This window comes from Vitis vinifera, chromosome 6, assembly GCF_030704535.1.
Source record: "Vitis vinifera cultivar Pinot Noir 40024 chromosome 6, ASM3070453v1".
NCBI lineage: Eukaryota > Viridiplantae > Streptophyta > Magnoliopsida > Vitales > Vitaceae > Vitis > Vitis vinifera.
Window position 1 is genome coordinate 20,165,448 of NC_081810.1, and position 21,113 is coordinate 20,186,560.

General features: G+C 34.2%; 1 protein-coding gene across 1 annotated transcript in view; it reads right to left on the minus strand.

Moving 5' to 3' along the window:
• LOC100260139 (DDT domain-containing protein PTM) overlaps nt 1-18,897 on the minus strand; it is a 29,507-nt gene extending 10,610 nt beyond the window's left edge. Inside the window, exons 1-8 of the mRNA XM_010653184.3 lie at nt 17,297-18,897; nt 16,568-17,182; nt 14,423-15,596; nt 13,433-13,718; nt 13,205-13,329; nt 12,203-12,663; nt 9,592-9,620; nt 148-867 (exon numbers count right to left, since the gene is read on the minus strand). Of these exons, the coding sequence (XP_010651486.1) occupies nt 148-867; nt 9,592-9,620; nt 12,203-12,663; nt 13,205-13,329; nt 13,433-13,718; nt 14,423-15,596; nt 16,568-17,182; nt 17,297-18,708 (4,822 nt within the window). The 5' untranslated portion in view covers nt 18,709-18,897. The remainder of the gene's footprint in view (nt 1-147; nt 868-9,591; nt 9,621-12,202; nt 12,664-13,204; nt 13,330-13,432; nt 13,719-14,422; nt 15,597-16,567; nt 17,183-17,296) is intronic.
• Nucleotides 18,898-21,113: the final 2,216 nt, after the last annotated feature.

Here is a 21,113-nt window from a genome sequence, read left to right on the forward strand (position 1 = left end):
ATGGACATAGATGGTTGAAAGAAACATTATAGTGAGTCTAGAGGCAGAAGAAATTTTGTCCTTCAATAACAATGTTAATAATGAGTATCAACTACCTAAATAAACAAAATAAGAAAATAGGTTATCAGAAATACCGAAAACTAGTACCTCCACAGATTTCACAGTTAATGTAGTTTAGCATTGGTGTATGTCCTGCTTCAGCACAAAGATGACAGGTGGGTTTATCAATGACAACGTTCAAGTGTTCAGAAGGGACAAAAAGTCTTTCCCTCCTAAACTGCATCACTCGATCATCATTTGGCATTCTAGACAATAGGAGACCGTTAAGCCAGTAAGAGTAACAAACCAGTGTCCTCCTCTTCTTCTTCTTCCAAGAGGTCTCTTTCTTTGGCTTCTTAGGTGTCCTCTTTTTGGATTTCATTGATTTAACCTGTTTACCTTTTTCCTGTTTGCCTTTTTCCTGTTTGCCTTTGTCCTGTTCTTCAAGATTTTTATTTTGCAGAGACACAAATTTAATTTTCCTTGCTGAACGCCGAAGAGGAACAACTGTGGAAACTTCTCTCTTGACAAGTGATCGTACAGGCCGTTTACCTGTGGAGGGTTTTCTACCCTTACATGAACGCACAGGCTGTTCCTTTGTGAAAATTTTTTTACCACTTTTTGATCCCAATAGCCTGCAATTTTTGTAGGCTTTTCCTTTTTTCTTATACAAATCTGTGGAGCCTTTTTTACCCTTTTGAGACTGGACATTCCCAATTTTTGCGTTGATCTTCATGGGCTTCCCATCCTGGCATTTATGACATGTATACGTACATTCAGCACTGATGGAACCAGCAGATTTTCTGACATGCCTTTTATGGAAATAGCCTGAAATTATATTATGATAATCAGATATATAATCAACCAAAAACAGAAAAGCTTCAGGCAAAAAAACTGAAGCTATAGTTACAATGTATCACATTAAAAAGGTGACAAGAGAAGGATCATTTGTGGCTAACCGCACCAGTCATTAAGGCCATGACAATGAATATAACTAATACAGAAAAGTCAATGTGAAGATATTTATTTTTTTAATAGGCAAATAAGGTGACTTCATAAATAATCGCCAAAAGAAACAGCACACCAGAGTACACGGGACATATACAAGGGGTGCCATAAGGTATAGCAAAAAAGGAGAGAACATGAAAAACAGCTCACTTCCTCAATGAGAACCCAACCAATCTATAAAATCAACATGAAGAAATTCTATGCATGCTAAAAAAACTGCAGAAGTCTATTGTCAGTAGGATAAATAATAATACCAAAAGTTTTACAACATTAACAGGAAAAACGAAGACATAATAAACTGGACTGAATATTCTCCGAAGTTTGCAATATTGAAAGAGAGGAATCATGGAAATATGAGTTATTACTGTAGATCTATTTGACATGTAATCAAGATATCAAAATAGGATGAGCAATAAAAAGAACCATCTTTTTCAAGTGTATGTACAGGACTTATTGGGATTGGGATTTGTTGTTAGGTTAAGGAATAAGAAAAGAACAAAAAAGTACAGATATATTTTTTTTCATCCAATCACCACCTAGTGAGGCAGTAAAAGGGGGTGGTAATAGTAGCATTTTCCACAGTATAGTTTGAGTATTTTGTGAATGAAAATTCAGTTCAAAATGTCCATGCAAATTGAAGTCTGCTTTTAAGAATATCTGGAAAAAAAATAGACTTTGGGAGATAGATTTTACTTTGTTGTCTTTTTCCGTTCTTAGAATTGTAAAACAAGTCTATATAAAGGCATTTTCCCATCTCCCTCCTTTTCTCTTTGCATTTGATCAAGTCTTACCATCAATGAGCTTGGAAGGTGCTCAGAGACCTCCCTCTTGAAACTTCCCTTTATCTCTTCATTTCTCCATTATTTCTTATTATAACAAAGCCCTATCAAAGTCACACCAAATTTCTAATAGCAAACTTTAACACCCATTATGGGAAGAACTATCAATCTCAAATTTGAAATATCCATTCGTTTTTAATGAGTATTCGAATATCATGATCCAAATATTTACTTAAATCATCAATTGCAAATAGTAGAAATTTGATGATACAAGTAACGTTGTTAGGGTAGAAGTATCTTAAAAGGTAAGTACTCCAATTCCCAAGAATTTAGATAGCCTTGCAAATGACAAATTGGAAACAATATTTTTCCAATTCTACTTCAAAATCAAGGGCATTGGCGTTCTGCCATTAATTACAGTTATAGGCTTTTAAACAAATTCATTGCAATGAATCAATAATCACAAATGAGTAATCCTCCCAAAATGCATAAAATCTTATCAAAAATGGAGAAAAGTTAACTCTAGGAAAAGTGAAACACAACTGAAAGAGGTTATAGAATAATGTACAATCCAAAAAGCCATTCTACATAATTCAAGAAAAATTTGGCTCCTCATTTGACTATATGATTCACCATATGATTAGGAGCATCCCAGATCTCCTGCAATATCAATAAATTTAACAAAACCATTCAAACTTTCATATACCGTTTTCCTTTTAGACGCCCATGCATCAACCATGGTAGAATCCTTATCCACCAAAAGATTGGAAAATGTAAGGGCCAGCCATCCCACAAAGCTGAGCCCTTTGCCTCAATGATCAAACATTCACCATTAGGTCAAGAAAAGCTTGCAATGTTGTACCACAATGATCTCAAAGCACTCCTCCAATTTCTAAATATCCTTGCTAACCCAAGAAACACTTAACAAAATTTAACTTTACACTACCCATCAGTAGCAATATCCACATGGGTTATGTCTCCTCAATAAATTCTTCAAACCGTACCGTAGATAAACTAGCAACAAAGATTCAAAGAAGTGCTTGCAAAGGCTTTGGTGGCAAAAACCCAAAGAAAAAAACAATAACCGGCCAAGATGCAAACCGCCTCCAAAATGGTCCATCCTTCCTCAAAGTCCTCGTATTCCTCTCCTGCTAAGTAATGCACATAAAATGAAACTAGTAATACTCCACATAAATTCCCGATTTTAATGTGTCATTATAATTAGTCTTCATACTATGACTTCAATGTTGTGACAAAATCATATCAACTTTTGTTAAAGGGTAACATTTTCTTTTAAGATTCACTATAGCTAGCAACTGGACTTGTCTCTTTTTCTATATCGATTTTTTTTCCCTAGTTGTTCAATTCCTCACCAACCTAGATCCTAAAAACACCACTCATCCTACCATTGTTGTAAACCTTCACCAATTCAACTTCCAAGAAGACTAGGATGAGGGTAAGACCAAATAGCTCCAATTCTTGCAATTAGGTTGCCACTTAAGCAAGCCTAAAGGGCTAGAATCATATAACTCTTATGAGAGTGCTAGTTGGGTCATCAATTATTTGCAAACATAAAATTCATTTGACCCTTATCATTACAAAAATTTATGTTAAATAGACCCAAGCAGAAGTACCCAATAGTAGTGCATGTCCCAAATGTCAAATTTATTTAATTATGAGATCTTCATACACAAGGACAAAGCTATAATAATCTAATTTCCCCTTCTTTTTTATTTTTTATTTTTTATTTTTTTTTATAACCGAGGAACCTTCCATGGCCAAGCCCTTAGGACTCTCCATGGGGACCCAAACCTCGAGGTGTTGACCACCCCGCAACAACTAGCACCGAGTAAATTCAGGGTATCATTAGTGGTAGGATTCGAACCTAGGACCATGTGCTACTCACTAAGACCACAATTCCCAGTGTTCGCCCTGACCAACTATGCTACCATAGCGGGTAATAATCTAATTTCTCTCCCATCCCATTTAGTCCCCTCAACCAAACTAAAGTATATGACTCAAATAGAATGCTCGATATGAGTACGATATTACTTACAGTCAAATAGAAATTTGTTCTTCTTTTTCATTGTTGGAGATACCTATTGGATATATATCTAACCAATAGGCAATGCCAAACGCATGTCCCATACCAAAGGCCTAGTCATGTCATGTTATGCCCGACACGAGTACTTCATATACTTTGACACGTTCATGTAACATAGGGCAAGATTCCAATTTAATCATTGGTACAAAATAATCATGTGAAACTAGGTAAAAAAACATCTCCTTTTAGCAGCCTTCAAGATTGCAACATAGAAAAGGTAAAGGCTTTGTCTTACCTATGGGGAATAATGTTGGAGCATTGTGCTATGACACTTCCATATCAAGTGTGAACAATCTAATATGATTAAAAACTTGGACTTCTAGGAAGAATTTTAACTTCATTCGAAGTTTATTTATAAGATTCATATTTTTGGCTACTTTGCAAAGGAAAATCATATGAAAATTTCCAATTATGTTAAAGAGTTCAATTTTAGAAGGTAATCTAGTTGCTTTAGCATGATTTTGTGATCATGTGAAAGTATTACACTAGGAGCCCTTCAGTGATCTCATGACAAGAGAATGAGCCTATAAAAAGGGTCATACTATGCTTACAAGAACCTCAGTTTTAAAACCATTTTCAATCCGGTTTAGCATATGCCTAAACAGCAGCACCCATATGACCCTTTGAGGCTCCTATGAAGGGTTTTTTATAGAATCCATAATGAGCCACCATCAAAATTTAATTTGCTTTGATCTAGCAATAAGGCCCCTATTTTTGCTAGCAATTCCACTTCTTTATTTGCACATCTTAAAGACCACCCACTTAAGGGTGAACACCGTTAAGAAGGCAATAAGTTCAAGTTGTTTGTGCACGATAGGTTCCATTAGTCTAATCTCTCTCCTTAGTTAGAGGACCCACTAAAAACCCACCATTTTAGTCTTAGGCCAATTACGATAGTAGTGGAGCACCCTTCCATCATCAACTTGCAATGCTTCCAACTGATCGCTTTTAGAGATCTTCCGCAAAGACATGAACCTTGGCTCTAAAAGCATTTGCAACCAGTTTACAGTTGTCCATATGATCAATGAGGACTCTCCTCCCCAAATTTGTGTTGAATTACCTAAAGATCATCCATCAAAATTTAGTTGATAGTATATTTTAATACTTCATTCATAGTTTTGAAAGGCACAATGACACCTAAAGCGCAAAGGTCTCCCAAGGCCTGGGCACAACATGCAACCCAAGGCTCATACCTTAGCGAAATGAGATGCAACCTAATTTGCATGAGAAATTTTGTAAATGTTTTTAATGCAATTTATAAAATATTGCAAATTTTGACATCAAACATTTCATAATACTCATATCACTATATATGTCCAAAATTCCAATTCAAACTTTAAAACAGGATCATCTTGAAAAAAAAGGTAATTATATAAAAATTTTAAAAATATTTGAGACTCAATTCATCACTCATAACTCAAAAGACACACATGAGACGACGAGGTCTCTAGTGGTCTAGAATCCTACCTTAGAAATTTTGTGAAGTTTCTATGGCAATTTTATAAAATATTGCAAATCTTGACATTCAAAGATTTCATAGTACTCGTGTCATCATATATGATCCAAAATTCCAATCCAACCATTTTAGACTTTATTAAAAAAACAAAAAAGGCAATTATATAAAATTGTTAAAAAAATTTAGACTTTATTCATCACCCCATTCATGGTTTTGAAAGGCTAAAAGAACATGTAAGGCACAAGGGTTCTTGTAAGGCCAAGGCAAAAGGTGCAACACATGGCTCAAACCTTAGAGAAGAGGCTTGAGCAACCTAACTTTGCACCTAATTTGCTTGAGAAACTTTATAATTGTTTCTAATCCAATTTTGGAATATTGCAACTTTTGACATTCAAATGTTCCTCAAACTCATATATCACTATATATAATCTAAAAATTCAATTCAAGCATTTAAAAAAAAGCATCTAAGAAAAAAAGGAATTATGTAAAATTGTTAAAAAATTTCAAACTTTATAGTATATTATTTTTATTAAAGAGCATGATAGGCATTATGGGCCAAAATCCTACAAACTCAAGCTTTTAGAAAAACTAGTCGTCCAACATGGTTCTAGAGCTTTATTTGTCAAAAGGTCTTCGAGTCTCACCACATAATATTTATTTCCTCAATTTATTAAACCCACATGTAACCCAAAAGAGGATGATTGTTGTTATTTTCCTACAAGCCTATGTGTCTCTCCATGTGCAGGCATGGAGCCACACTTGAGAGAAGGTGTGAAAGAACATGATATACATTATAAACCCAAATACTACAAGCTTAAGCTTTAAGAAAATTGGTTGTCCAACAATTTCAAACTTCTCAGCAACACTATAATAAATTGAAAGAAAAAAAGAAATTATACAAAGAACAAAAGAACAAATTGCTGAATAGTAGTAGTAGTAGTAGTAGTTTTTTCAAATAAATAAATAAAACTAAAATAAAATAGTAATTTTTCAAATAGCTCATACAATGCTGGTCATGGGAATCAAGAGAACTTGAAAATATGCCCTTTAAGGAAATTGCAGGTGCTTCAAAGGTGTGTGGCCATTTTCTTCTTTGTGCTCTTCATCTGCGTGATCTTCATTACCCTCTTCTTGAAAGTAGAGGTGACATGGAGGTGACATCTTCGATAGAGAATCTCTTTCAATGTGGGCAATGATAGAAGGGTGAAGTTTTAAAAAGATATTTGATGTGGTGAATCAAATCTTAAAGAATCTTTTCCCTTTTTATATTCCATATTCTTGTCAAAGGATGCTTGGGTGGCAAATGTATAAGACCAACAAGACGAATGAAGGCTTTGGAATCTCAACTTTTCAAGGAATTGGAATGATTGGGACTTGGAGAGGGTTGAGGAGTTTCTCTCAGGGCTCTAAGGAAAGGTGGTCAAAAGGACTAAAGAAGATGGGTTGGAATTGTTGGACGCTAAGCAAGGAAAATTTATAGTAAAATCCTTCTATTATTTTTTTTTTGGAGGGGGGAGGGGGGGCGGGGGCGGGAAAGAGTAGCTACTTTCCCTAAGAAAGCTATTTAGAACCTAATGATCCTAACCAAAGTTGGTTTCTTAGCATTGGAAGCTTCTTAAGGAAAGGTTTTGACATTGAATTAGTTGCAAGAAGTGGTTGGTCTTTGTGAATATTTTCTTTGTATGGAAGAGGAAGAGTTAGTAGACCACTCTTTCATCGCACCCGAGCTCAAGGATTGTGGAATTTGATTTCTCCTTGTTACGGGTGGCATGGGTGATGCCACATTCAGTAAAAGAAACTCTATTAGGGTGGCATGGTTCCTTCATGGGTAAAATAACTAAAGAATGTTTGGAGGGTTATCTCGTCATGTGTTGTTGGACATGATAGAAGGAGAGAAACCAGAGATCTTTTGAAGCAAAGAAATGCCTGATCAAACGCTAAAATTCTCTTTTATTTCTAATCTTATGATATGAGTTAAGATGCACATAGACGGAGGCTACTTAATCTCCGTGAGAAGCAAGTTTCTGTGTTGCCCTTTCTTTTTTGTAGCTTTCTTAGCTCCCTTTGTATATGCGGAGTAGCATAGCTTTGGTCCAGCCAAGTTTCATATCTTGACTTTTGTCACCTGCTCTTGAACACTTTTGACACTTGTTCCGATTTCCACGAACTTTATTACTTATGTACTTTGGTGTGCCTTTAGATAACGTTTTCAAAACATTTATTTTACCTATCCAAAAAAAATGGAGGTGGTTTTGTTTGGATTAAGATTTTTTTCTTCCTCTAGAAAATTAGGCAAAATGTTGTTTTGTCTTCTATTTAATATATATATATATATGGTAGTTGGACTTCATTTCATGTTCAACTTTAAGGTAAGAGTTGTTTTGCTTGTTTCCTAAAAAGAATTGGTGGAAAAAAATAAATAAATAAGCATTGCCTTCAACATGCCCCTGCCTAGCTAGAAAGGCATGATCGAGCCAAATGTAGTCTAACATTGAGCAAGGCATCGTAGCTAGGCAATACCACAACAATCATCATGGTGTCAAATGTCTTAGCATACTCAAAGCATGCCTTTTGATCAAATTCAATTATAAAGCTCTTTGAGTCCCACCAATTACACATTTAGGGAATTTTCAAATCTCTTCCTAAATTAATACTCAATTATCTAAGGCAGATCATTTCTTAGATCAAATACATTTGATAAAATGTTTTTATACTCAAATCATTACCCAGCTATTAAGTTAAGAATTGCAATCTCATTCCTTAGTCCATAATCCCATTTATTGCCACCAACTTCCCCTATAAACCAGGATTTCCTCATAGTTAGCTTTCATGGAAACTCAAAAGTGCACTAAGATTATTCATCAAATGACCCACATCCTAAAGCATTCTTATCTCCAAGATCAATGCTATCTCCATTCCACATTGTAGGCTTGGTTTTAATGACCAAAATTTTCCATGGATTCTAGACCTTTTGAAGTCAAGACTTGATCTTCAAGCCAATACCTATTCAAAGTGTCTCTAGAATCAAGATTCTTATTCCACAAACATTTAAGCAAACCAAAACAATTCTACCTAATCAATTTAGAGTCCACCACAATGGAAGTCAAACTTGGGAGTAGAATCAAGTTAGGGAAAATGTTGAATTTTGTTCATTAGCAAAGAGGAACCTATTCAACCATATACAAATTGAATGCTCACAAGTAGTTAAAAATTATGATGCATGATAGAACACAAACTAAATGATAATTTTGCAATGCAATAAATCTTTTAGCACTAATATGTATCACACTTTAGACCAATCTCACATTACATGACATGAGGTATTAAAGACAAAATATGCACAAGCACACTTGATGTTATTGTTAAAACAAAATTTAAATAACTAATCTTTTTTTTATCAGATAATTTAAATAATCAATCTTCTCTAGGTGGCACTTAGAATCTAAAGCAATGTTGAACTTTCTCCCTTTTTCAAAAAAAATCATGGTAATTGTCTTTATAAATCTCCAAATCATATGTCCATTTTCTTCACATGCTTAAGTTTGAAGGCAAGTAATTTGACAGTTTTTTTACAAGGTTTGAAGACCTCTTTCAGGTTTCTACAGCCATTGTTCATGCAGGCACCATATGTATATCTGTACATGCTCAATGGTTTCTTTTTGATGCATTGATTTGGGAAATGATTGGAACTTGTGATACATTGACAATTAGTAGTATACTAGTGGAAACTTGAAAGGATAGCTAAAAGTATTTAAGGTTTATAATTGTTGATTTTTTGATAAATTAATGTAATGAAAGCCATATTCTATTAAACATATTTCATCTACCACTCAATCTTTAATGTCTGCATATGATGATATCAATGAATTCATATCTTTGCCTCTTTAAGCAATAGTATGATTTATAAGATTGGTTAAATATCAGCTCTTAACACATACATACTTTCACATCTCTATCCCAAAAAATAACTGTTCTTGCAATGCAAGATATGATATGCAATATGAAAGAGAGAGAAAAATCATTAACAAATTCACAATTCACCATGAAAGTAAACAAATATGTCACGGGAAAAAAAAACACACTTAAGTGCCCAGGAATTGTTCTGCACAAAATCGGTGTACCAGGCATTATAACGAGTGTCACTTCAAAACCATAAATGAAGTAGCAAGGCACAAATAAGTAAGGTTTATTGAAAATCAAATTACCTTTGCAGTACTGGCAGCTTACAGCTTCCCTGCCAATGAGGGGAGAAGAAATCAAATCAATGAGATAACAATCAAAAAGGCAAGAACAATGTAATAATTTATCATTTCAAAATACAACAATAACCCCCCAGAAAGCTAAGGCAATACTCAAATCATGCAGTTCAGTCCTTAACCTTTCATCACTCTGTAATATTGTTTTGAATTTCTATTATTTTTGGCTGTCAACTAATTATAACAGATCAATATTAATTACTGCCCTTACTTCTTAATTCCCTGTCACATAATTACCATACACCATTTCAACCAGCCTGAGGAACTTGTGAAGTTATCAAAACAGACTTATAACTAAAGAAAAAAAGGTTTTCTGTGATGAAAAAAACTTCTCAGAGCATTCAGGAGAACAGGGGCAATTTATTTTTAGTGCTTTAAACTAGATTCAAAAATGGACATCTTGGTGAGGGCTAGGATCCTCAAGGTGGAAACCAACTCATCATGATTATTTCCAGTGCATCCATCTAAGGGGAGCAGAAGCCCTTGGAGGTATGATCCTGGGATGGATAGGATTTATTGACTTGTCAAAGGGATGAGTTCCCTACTTCACATGGATGTCTAGATAGGCTAATAAGGAGGTAGACAATCTAGCTAATTAGCTAAGAGGTAAGCTTCCACCTATCTTGACTTTAGATGTGATTTTCTTCTCACTTAATACTCCTGAGACTGAGATGGATTCTTAGTAAGGTCTACTTTCATTAGATTTTCCTCAGTAAGAAAGGCCCATACTCTTTTTCTTTTTCCCTTTCTCTTTATCTTTGCTCCTGTAAGAAGGATCCTACATTGATCTTATATTTCTTTATTTCATTCTTATACAGTTTTATGTCTCCTATAAAAAAATATATATATTTAATCCTTTTTAAAATTTCTAGATTATACTAATGAAATATATTTTCTGAAACTTCAAATAAGACTCTTCAATTTCTTTTATGCTACTCAGTCCCTGCCTTCATGGACCAATGCCAAATTCATTGCTCTAAACCTTTATTATATTTTTACCCTAAAAAAAATAATTCTACTTTTATAGGTGACTTCCTGATGCAGCATGTCAAAAAATCCAGCATTATTGACATTTTTTCTTTTTGGTATAATGAGATGAGAGATCAAAGAGGACAAATGAAATGATAGAAAAGAAAAATAGATCCTTGGCAATCACACCAAGGTTTTTCAGCCATCACACCTAGGGTTTCTTAAGCAATCACACTTAGGGAAGGCAATCACATCTTAAGAAGCTAGATAGCTCTTAAATTGTTGAATCTTAATAAATTCTATTTGTTAAAATCAAAAGAGGTTACATACTCATGAAACTCTTTTTCCTAATAAAACTAAGACTTTATTTCCTAGTAAGAATAATATTTATTTTGCTAATCAAGAAAGAAACTCAAAATATATATAAATTTGACTGTCACTGGCATACTCCGTGTATACTCTTTAGCCTCTTTGGCTTTTAATGAATTTTTCCTTTACCTATCAAAAAAAAATATATATATATATATAAATTTGACTAAAATATTACCTACTAAACCAATTCTAATAAAATAAAATAAAAAATAGATTCCAACTAAAATTATGAAATACTGTAATTATTAAGACTATTTTTTCAGAATATTTTTCCTTTTCTTTCAAAAGTCTTCATAGGTCCCTTTCCCCATTGTTCCCCATCACTTCTTTCTGGCAAGGAATAGAACATAAGAACTCCTCATCCGACCCAAATCCAAAAATTATTCTATCATCCACTAGTTACCAAATACCAATCTAAATTTGAAACCATGAATTCATGAATGAACTATATTTAGTTATTTAACAAAAAATATAATATTTAATTTATTTCCCCTTTCATTACAAGCATAGGTCCATAGATTTGGAACAAACTACTATACAATCTTGCATTTATTTATTTATTTATTTATTTATTTTATCATAAACAAGAATGCATTGGAAACGGATAAAACAAAAACGTGAAAAGGATGAGGAATCCTCCCTAGGTTTGCAAAAGCTAAACAAAGAAAGAAAGATTCACTTACTCTAGTATACTAATAAGACCGATACACCTATGTAGAACCATAAGAGAAAAATCAATACAAAAACCTCTCAATCAAATGAGGTTTTACACATCTTAACATCCATGAGGAATACCAACATCTCAATCAAATAGGATGAGAACAAATCTCTGCCTCCACGCCAACCCTTATGACCTACACATCGAATGTCATCAGATACCATCCCGAATTTTTCATAAATGTGTATCTTTGTAATTATAATGATTTTCCACCATAACATCATGAGAGCTCATCAAAGCACATTTACTACATTATTATAGTGTCTTCAATTTTCCATATCATTTCTCTTTCCTTTTTATTATTCTTCCATATCATAGGCCATTGGAAATATTAATATCTCCATCCTCAACTTAAGATTTAATTAATTTCAAAAATTAGTATTTTGCATGTTTGGTGAATTTGTAGTCAAGGCAAATAGTCATAGCTGATATCATTTCACTAAAGAGCAATTAAGACATGTCAGAAAATAGTTTCTAGTGATAAAACAACTATTGCATTACCTGGTCAGGACATCTTTCTTACAGTGTCCACATTGATAATTCTCAGATCTTTCGGCCTTCAAGAAAAGGTACGAAAAACCCTTGTCCTTGGAGGGCTTCTTCATTTCTCTACCACCCTCATTTAGTTTTCCGGAATTAATATTACTGGATTTGCGAGCAATTCTCTTCTCTTCAAAGGCTTTCAAGAGATGCAAGGGAACATGAGATTCATCCAGCCAGTATTTCTTCCTTTCACTAGAGGACTCTTCAAGAATAGACCCATGCTTAACGACCACATCAGGGATGATTTTTCTCTTGCCAAAATCAAGTAGATACTTTGATATTGTTCCTTCTATGCACTTTCTGCGGATTATAACCTTCCTGAATGGCCTGATAGATTTTCTAGCTTCCTTGTCCAACTTAAAGAGAGGATGCGTGTTTTCAATGTCATCCCACCTAATGTTCAAATCAAGCTCTCTAACCTGCAAACATGACATCAAGTAATGGACCAAGGATTTAAGATGTGATACATTCATGAACATGAACTACAAACAGATCTTTCTAATCTCTAAGGCAGGTAACTACTCAGGTTGGGCCAATCATAGAACATTGGATTACAGCCTGAATTTGGGCTTTTAAGAGCCAGTTCTGCTAAGAACAGAAAGAGATTCAGCTGCTTTGGTATAACCCTAATAATTTGAAATTAGTCTTAGCCAGAAAGTCAAGAAGGCATCGCAATAAATGGGTAGTTATATGTCAAATCTAGTTGTAGAATCATGCCATAAATGCTACAGTAAAATACATTATAACATAAACAAAACATACAAAACCATTCAGGAAAGGAGGTGGTAATAGGCAAGCATGAGACAGATCTGGTTGGGTTTGTCTATTCAAAGCATTCAGCCCACTAACGTTTACCAAGTTACATTTCAAACTACTCAAGCCGATAAGGCTGGATGAGCAAGGAAGGCTTCTTGCCACAGCTAAACACAATAGAAAGATTCAAATAACAGGTAATGATACCAGCAAAGCAAGCTGCTCTACACTTGTTGAGGTCTCAACAGCAGATCGCCAGACAACATACTTGTTTCTTTTTGCAAATTCTGAACTTTCAGGATATAATATGCCCGGTATCTTTGTACATCCAGCTGCAGAATTTTAAACTTCAAACAAATTCAGAATGATTATTCAGTTTACTAAAACAGTAAACACAAACACTCTAAGCTACATAGAAGAAGAAAATTTGCAGACCTTGTCGAGCAGCCTTGGAAGCCAAAGAGCGAGGCAAAACCTTCCAATTGAACAACTTACGTGAAAGCCTACCACCCCTCCACCAAAATAAACTCAATCCTGTGGCTGCATTTGATGAAGGTTTGGAGACAAAACCAGAACACCTAGTCCGTTTTTTCCCAACCCCAAGCTTTGAAGATGCACGCGAACTTATCACAATGTGAGAAGCTGAACCCATTGTAATAAAAGAATCCATCTGTTTCAACCAATCAGCAGAGAGTGCAAGGCGACGCAAATTTGACTCTAACTGTCAAATGTCCATTAACAACAATAATTAATGCCAACAATAGCAGAGAACCAAAATGCAAATAACTACTTTAAGGACAATTATAGAAGGTAACTTGAACCGTTCTAGATCAAGGACTTCCTTAGCAAATTCAAATAGTAGAGAATGTGAGCCCAGATAAATATTTGGAGGTAATAGGTGGTTTTGGTGGCAACTTTGGTCATTCCAAACCAAGACCGACCAAGTGATCCAACCTAAAAACAGGCTGGTTTGAAGGGGTTTTTCACAGGCTGGCTTCCAATGGATTGACAAAGTGAGAACCAAGTTTCGATCAGGTGTCATTATAACTGAAACAAAGGGTCATGTAATGCAAGAAGAAACTGATAAATGGATGTGCATGTGCCATGGTGTTACCCATTTCTCAGCCTTATATATTAACAAATATCCATTTTCAGAAAACCAAATCTAAGCATATCAATGCTTCAAACTGACACCCAAATTGAAATTAGAAAATTCATATTGGATGGAGAAGTTCAGTACTGAGTCAACTTGGAGTTAACTGAAAGAATTAGTTAAGCTCAAACTGGGTAAAGTATCAGAGTGTTGTACTAAACCACCAGTTCAATTTAGAGTTTCATGCAGAATTGACCAAATCCCTATTTGCAACCAAAAATTATAAAGTCACAATCTTAATTCAATACTAGAAAATGAAGGAAAACTCTTACTGTGAGCAGCAGATGTTTTACTGATGCAACATCAGATGCCTTGAGAGCATTTTTACACCAAAGTTTAGCATGATGTGGATTCATCCATGGACCCATGAGAAGCCCACGCAGGCGAACTTCAATAGAGAGGATGTAATTTATGACATCAACAAGATGGCCTTTCCTATTCTTCTTTGATTGGAGGCCAACCCCCTCACTTTTAGAACCTTCCTGAACAGGCACCATAAAATTCGTTTTAAACAAGCAATTCTTGTCACCAGTGGAATCTTTGCAAGAGAAGCACCACCCACAATTTTCTTTCTCAGCATCCATGGTTAGACTCTGAGCATTTGGCCAACAAAACTTCGTAAAATTCTTTGAAATGGCTTTTATCTGTGCTGAAATTATTTCCTCAGCTGATGTTGTGGAGTGTTCTTTGCTCTTGTCGGATGACTTATGCATTAACTCTTCTGCAACTGATGAGGCTGTTTGAGCAAAACTGTAATAGTTTGTGTAATCAATTCCACACTGTACCTGTGATACATCCTCTTTTCTCGTGTGTATGGGAGATGAAGTATGGCCATCGACTGCAGATTCTATCTTTTTTTCTTGTTCAACATCAATGCTAGTAGATATAGAACAGTTCCCAACAGGTGGGGTTTTTTCAGGACTCTCAGCTTGATTTGAGATTCTAGCAGATGTATTTAAACAGTCTGACCCATGATTCTGGAAATTCTGAATGCCTGTGCTCGATTGTATAATTTCTGCTGATTGTTCAGAACTTGCAATAGGATTTTCTATCTCCATAGAACTGTTCACAATCGTTGAATTCAACAAGGTAATAGACTTTGAAACCCCACAGCTGAGAGAAACTTCAGCAACAGATTTCTCTCCTGGCTTTCTTTCATCAGTGCTCTCCTCCTTAACCGCACAGGTTTCAGGTGTCCAAGGTAGCGGGGTCATACAAATGGCAGTGGTTTGTGCTTTCCTAACCATATCTGAAAATATAGCATGGTTCTCAGAGTCCAAACTGCTAGTTGCTCCATTTAAATTAACAGAGGATCCCCAGTGCTTGCAGATTGCAGTTATTATTTCACCGTAATGAATCTCTGAAAACTTCAGCACTTCAATAACATCATTCAATTCATTTCTGGAGTAATGATTGAATGAGGATTCAGTGTCACATGAATCTGACCTGAGAATTCAGCAGAACATGACATCCAAGACATCTAAATCAATCGCATGCTTTTTATGTTAAAAAGAAACTGATGACAAGAAACAATGTAATCAATAAAGCACACGGTTACTGGCGAGAAATAGAAGTAAGGAGTAGAAGAAAATGCTTTTAGTAGTGATTTTAGTAATAAAAAGAGTATGAGATAGAGAAAAAAAATAGTGAACTTATATTTAGCAGTTGTCATGTGGTAATTATTTTCCTTTATTGAATGCTACATGGAGAAGTGACTGAACATATGGTGGTGATTTTACTTGTGACAAATAGGAAGTAAGGAGTAGAAGAAAATGCTTATAGTAGTGATTTTAGTAATAAAAAGAGTACGAGATAGAAAAAAAATAGTGAATTTATATTTAGCAGTTGTCATGTGGTTATTATTTTCCTTTATTGAATGCTACATGGAGAAGTGACTGAACATATGCAACTCACTTGTAAACCTAAAACCTATATTTTAGACCCAACCCAATTCTGCAGAGCTACACTGAAATTTCTTGCCCTACCAACTCAAAAGTATATCCCACAGTATACCCGGCCTTTTCAGTGAATGCTTTCCAGATAACAAATCAAGGAACTTTATCTTTGATAAAATAATATAGTGAAAGAGCTCTCCACAGAAAATTTCGACTTTAAGCACTTCTCCTGGGCTAAAAGTTGGAACTGTTCTGAGCCCAAGCAAGCCTGAGACACACGTATAACAATGATGATGATGATAATAATAATGATAATAATAATGATAATAATAATAATAATAATAATAATAATAATAGAAAAACAACAACAATAATAATAACCACCATCATCATCATTATCACCATCACCATCATCCTTTTGAGATCAAGCAGGCTAGAAATAACCAACACACATTTTTTAGCCAATATATAGTAGAAGTTGTAATGAACAGCAGATAAAGTCTATATAAAGAACAAACTTACACCAATAAGTAACCATAGCTGCTAAAATACAGACGACCATGAGGATCAACTCCCAACAGCTCTGCTCCTCGAAGTGATTTTCGCTGCTTCATCCAGGGCTTATCCTTGTCAATTGCACACTCAGGGCAATACCAGTCACCGTCTGGCAAAAGATCACTAGCAACACCTACACATCTTGAATGATATGCAGCAGGACATCCATCACAGCATATTAAGTTTCCATCCATCTTGCAGAGGCAGCATTCATCACTATTCCAGTCATTGATTTCATCAACAACCTCCTCAGCCAAGCAAGAACCACCTGAAACATCCATCATAGCCCTCCTTTTCTTGCAGATCTCAATGTTAACATTCCGATTGAATTCCATATCAGGCTCAGCTGCCAATGATCTTCTACTGAGCTCTGATCTTAGCGCCTCCACTTCAATCACATCATCACACAGACATCGAAGTATCTCAACCTTTACAGCCACAGGTCGTTTGCAGTAGTCATTGTCAAATAGCTTCAAACAACTAAAATCAAAACCAGGTTTCAAACCTGAACCATGAATCAGTAGGTATTCAGCCATGAACACTGGCCATGTAACTGAATCCAGCAAACCCCAATTAAGACACCTGCACTCAACATCAAAGATCATAAAAATATTGAGTACCAAGGGAAAGAAGCTTCAAATAACAAAATGGTTCAACCTTGCAGGAATGTCATGAAAACAAAAAAAAAAAGAGTACCTCAAACAACTGGAAGCAGATTGGGAACCTTCATCTGATAGAAATTCCAAATGCTTTCTCAAAGTTTGCAATAGAGAAACATGGACAGAATCGAACAAAGGGTTAGAAAAATTGCATCTCAATGCTTCCACAAAATCTTCCAACTCAAAGGGACTTAAATATAATAATGTACTAAATGACCTTAAAAAGGCATAAACAGAGAAAAAGTCAAATATGGGAATTCCATCCAAATTCAAGTTCTGTGATGAAGGGGGCAATTGCAGCTTTGGGGGAAGACCAATGCAATCTTCAATTCCTGCATGACCAGAGATAATAGGCTTCCCCTCTGATACTAGACTAACAGCTGCAGATGGGGATCCATCACTGACTGCAAATGGTACCATTATGCTTGAAACATTACCTTTCTGGGCAGACCCTCTTCGAGTACTTCTTCTCAACACTGTTTCTGTCCCAGATGTCAAATTATTTAATAGTTTTCTTCTCTTTCTACCTCTTTTTCCTTCGTTATATGGGCTTACCAAGTTTCCCTGACATCCACTGATTACGGCAATGCTATCTCCAGAGAGACCCTCCAATTGAACTTCAGAAAATGCACTATGATTTACACAGTTAGAAGCATTTTCCATCCAAAGTGCCATTGAAATACCATCTTCCCTTGGAACTCCAACCTGCCACAAACCAGAATCTGCCAACACAAACTCTCTGGAATCATTGACACCCTTCGCTGAGACACCTCCCTCCAAAGTCCCATTTGCACCACCCCCACCACCACCATCTACATGAATTTCTTTCAACTGTCCTCCACATTCAACATCTGCGTCCTTCATTTCATCGTCTAACCCCAAATTCAAATCAAAAGAACATCCCTTCTTCCGGGTTTCCACAACAGCACAACCCAACTCAATCGCCTTTGAGCTTTCATCAAAATCACCATTCACATTCAAATTCAAATCAATATAATTACTCCTCGTCACATTTTCCTCACAATCAACACTCAAACTGCACCCATTATTAAAATTAAACCCATCATTTAAATCAAAGCCACCATTCACCCCAAATTTTCCCACACCTTCCCCAGATTTCCCTAGGGTTTCCGAAAACCCACCATTCAAATTATCCAAATGTCCAGAAGTGTTACCTGAATTCTCCGGATTTTCAGGCTTAATCTCCACTCTCCGCCGTTTCTTGGGCTTGCGACCAACCCGAGGCTTCTGGGTCAACTCGACCAGACCAGGATCAGCCACCTCACCCTCCAACAGGAAAGCAAGTTCAGACCATTCCAGCTCCTCAGAATCGCCATCTTCGTACAGTATTTCGAAGAAACCAGATTCTGGGTCATAGGATTTGACGAGTCCCGAGAAAATCCCAAACCCATGAAACTCCTTCTTCACTGGTCTTCCCACAAACTCCATTTCTAAGAAGTTAAAGAAGAAGAAGAAGAAGAAAGCTAGGGTTATTGCAGAGGATATCTGGGCCTAAACCCTTGAGATTTTCTTCCTTCCTCCTCTCTCTCTCTCTCTCTGAAAATGATGCTACTGCCTTATATACAAAAAGCGTCGAGAGAAAGAGAGAGGCGCAAGATAGCAAAATATCTGAAACACTTTCTCTCTCTATATATGCATTTAAAGTGTCTAGAGAGAGAAAGGTTGGTGAGATAGATATAGAAAAAGGGATAGAAAGAGAAAATTGCCATGTTTGGAAATTGTGTTTTTAATATTATACCATTTAAACCAATTTTTTCAATTCAAAAAAAAAAAAAAACTCCCTCCAAGGATTTTCTTTTCTCTTTTAGAGAAATTCAAAAATTAAAATTTAACAATGTATAATATTTTAAACAAAAAATAAATAAAACCTTCCTCTTTACAAAAATTCTTTAAAAAAAATTATATTTATAATATTATGCTGACATGGAATATAATTTCTTACAAAATAAATAAAATTTTATTCAAAAATAATAATTATTTCACACAAAGAAGAATAGCAAATCTTTGTGATTTTACAAATATTTAATATCTTTTAAAATAGGGTAAATTTCATTGAAACCCGAGGTTTAGTGTAATTAGCACCCCTAAAAAATTATTTTGTTTATAACATTTTTTTTTAAAAGATATTTCAAATAATAATGTTTTAGATCTGTGTATTTAATAATTCTCTGAAAATTTGTAAGTGTGCTAATTAATAAAATTTAAAATTTACGAAGATTTAGGGTCTGCTAAGAATTGTTTTTTAAAATAGTCTTATGTTGTTCAAAACAAAAAAACATAGAAAATATATTTGACAACTAAAAATAGTTATCTTTAAAGCATATAGAATTATTAAAAATAAAACATTATGAATAAAAAATATTTTTTAAAAAAATTAAAAATATGTTAAAAACATTTTAGGTTTGCAAACAGACATTTGTTTCACAAAAATTATAGAACAATTTTCAAATCTTGTTCTTAAAACCTATTTTTCATAACTGTTTTTTAAAATAATTACCTTAGTATATTTACACTAAACTTAACAGAGATTTTAATAAAATTAACCCTTTAGAATATTCCTATTTAAGAAAAAAATTTAGAACTATGAAATGATAAATAAATATTTAAAAATAAATAAATAAAACTTAACTCATACCCACATTTATAGAAATAATAATAAATTTGTAGGAAGAATCATAAATGTTGTTTTTATGAGGCAAAAAAATATTATAGTGAATTTAAACTTTTTTAATTAATATTTCTATCTATACAAAATTTAGAACATTAACAAAATTAAAAATTAAATAATTTTCTTCAAAATGTGGAAAGGTCAATCTTATAAAAAAAGGAAAAAAGAAAAATTACACATTAACAAATAGGAAGGGATTGGATTTTCAATTATTTAGGGAAAGAATTATTTCCATTATTAAATAAATTTATTTATACAAAAACTTATTAGAAAAATAGAAAAGAATTAAAAAAAAAAAAAGTATTCTTGAATAGGAGGGAAAAGAATGGTGGGGGTGAGGCGGTGCGCAGGTTAAGGGGACAGGGGAGGTTGAGGTGAAGCAAGCGGTTGTGAAATTGGACAAGGGGAAAGGTAGGATAAGGACAAACCCTAAGTAAATGAAAGAAACTGAAACACGTTCCCTGCATGAACTCCCCCTTCCTCCCTATTTCCATTTTTCTTTTGATTTTTTTAAAAATAAAACTAGGGTTTTAGAAAAAATAGGATTTTCGTTTATAATCTTACAAAACTTCTAGACTCTGGTGGTGTTTGTTTTTTTACTTAATTCTAAATAGAACCTTAATACTTAATAGTATTAAATATTAAGTTATTTGTTTTTGTAGTATTTTATTTCTATTAAGTATTAAAAAATAAAAAAAAAATCATTGTGTTATTTTTTCTATTTAGAAAAAGCCACATATTTTGGCTTTTTCTATTTAGTAAAAAGTTTATAATAAGTCATGAAAAAGTAAAAAAACAAACAACCTAAATTCTAAAACTAAATGGTTTTCAGCAAAAAGCCAAAAAAACAAACACCACCACATGTTTGGTTCGGGAGAGTAGAGGAAATATTAAGAAAACTAAATTTTTTATATTTGATTTTATTACCAAAATGTGAAGAAAAAAAATCAAATATAATTAAAATTATTAGGAAATTTTTATATTTTTAAACTATCTAATTCTTTACATAAAAGAGTTTAATTTTTGAAAAAATATTTAAAATAATATATAAAAACAATTTATTGATTTAAAATTTTTTTTTCTCCGTTTTTTCCTCATTTTTACTTTTCCTCTCTAACTTTTTTTATCGTATTTTTCTTTATACTTTCCAACAACCAAACATATT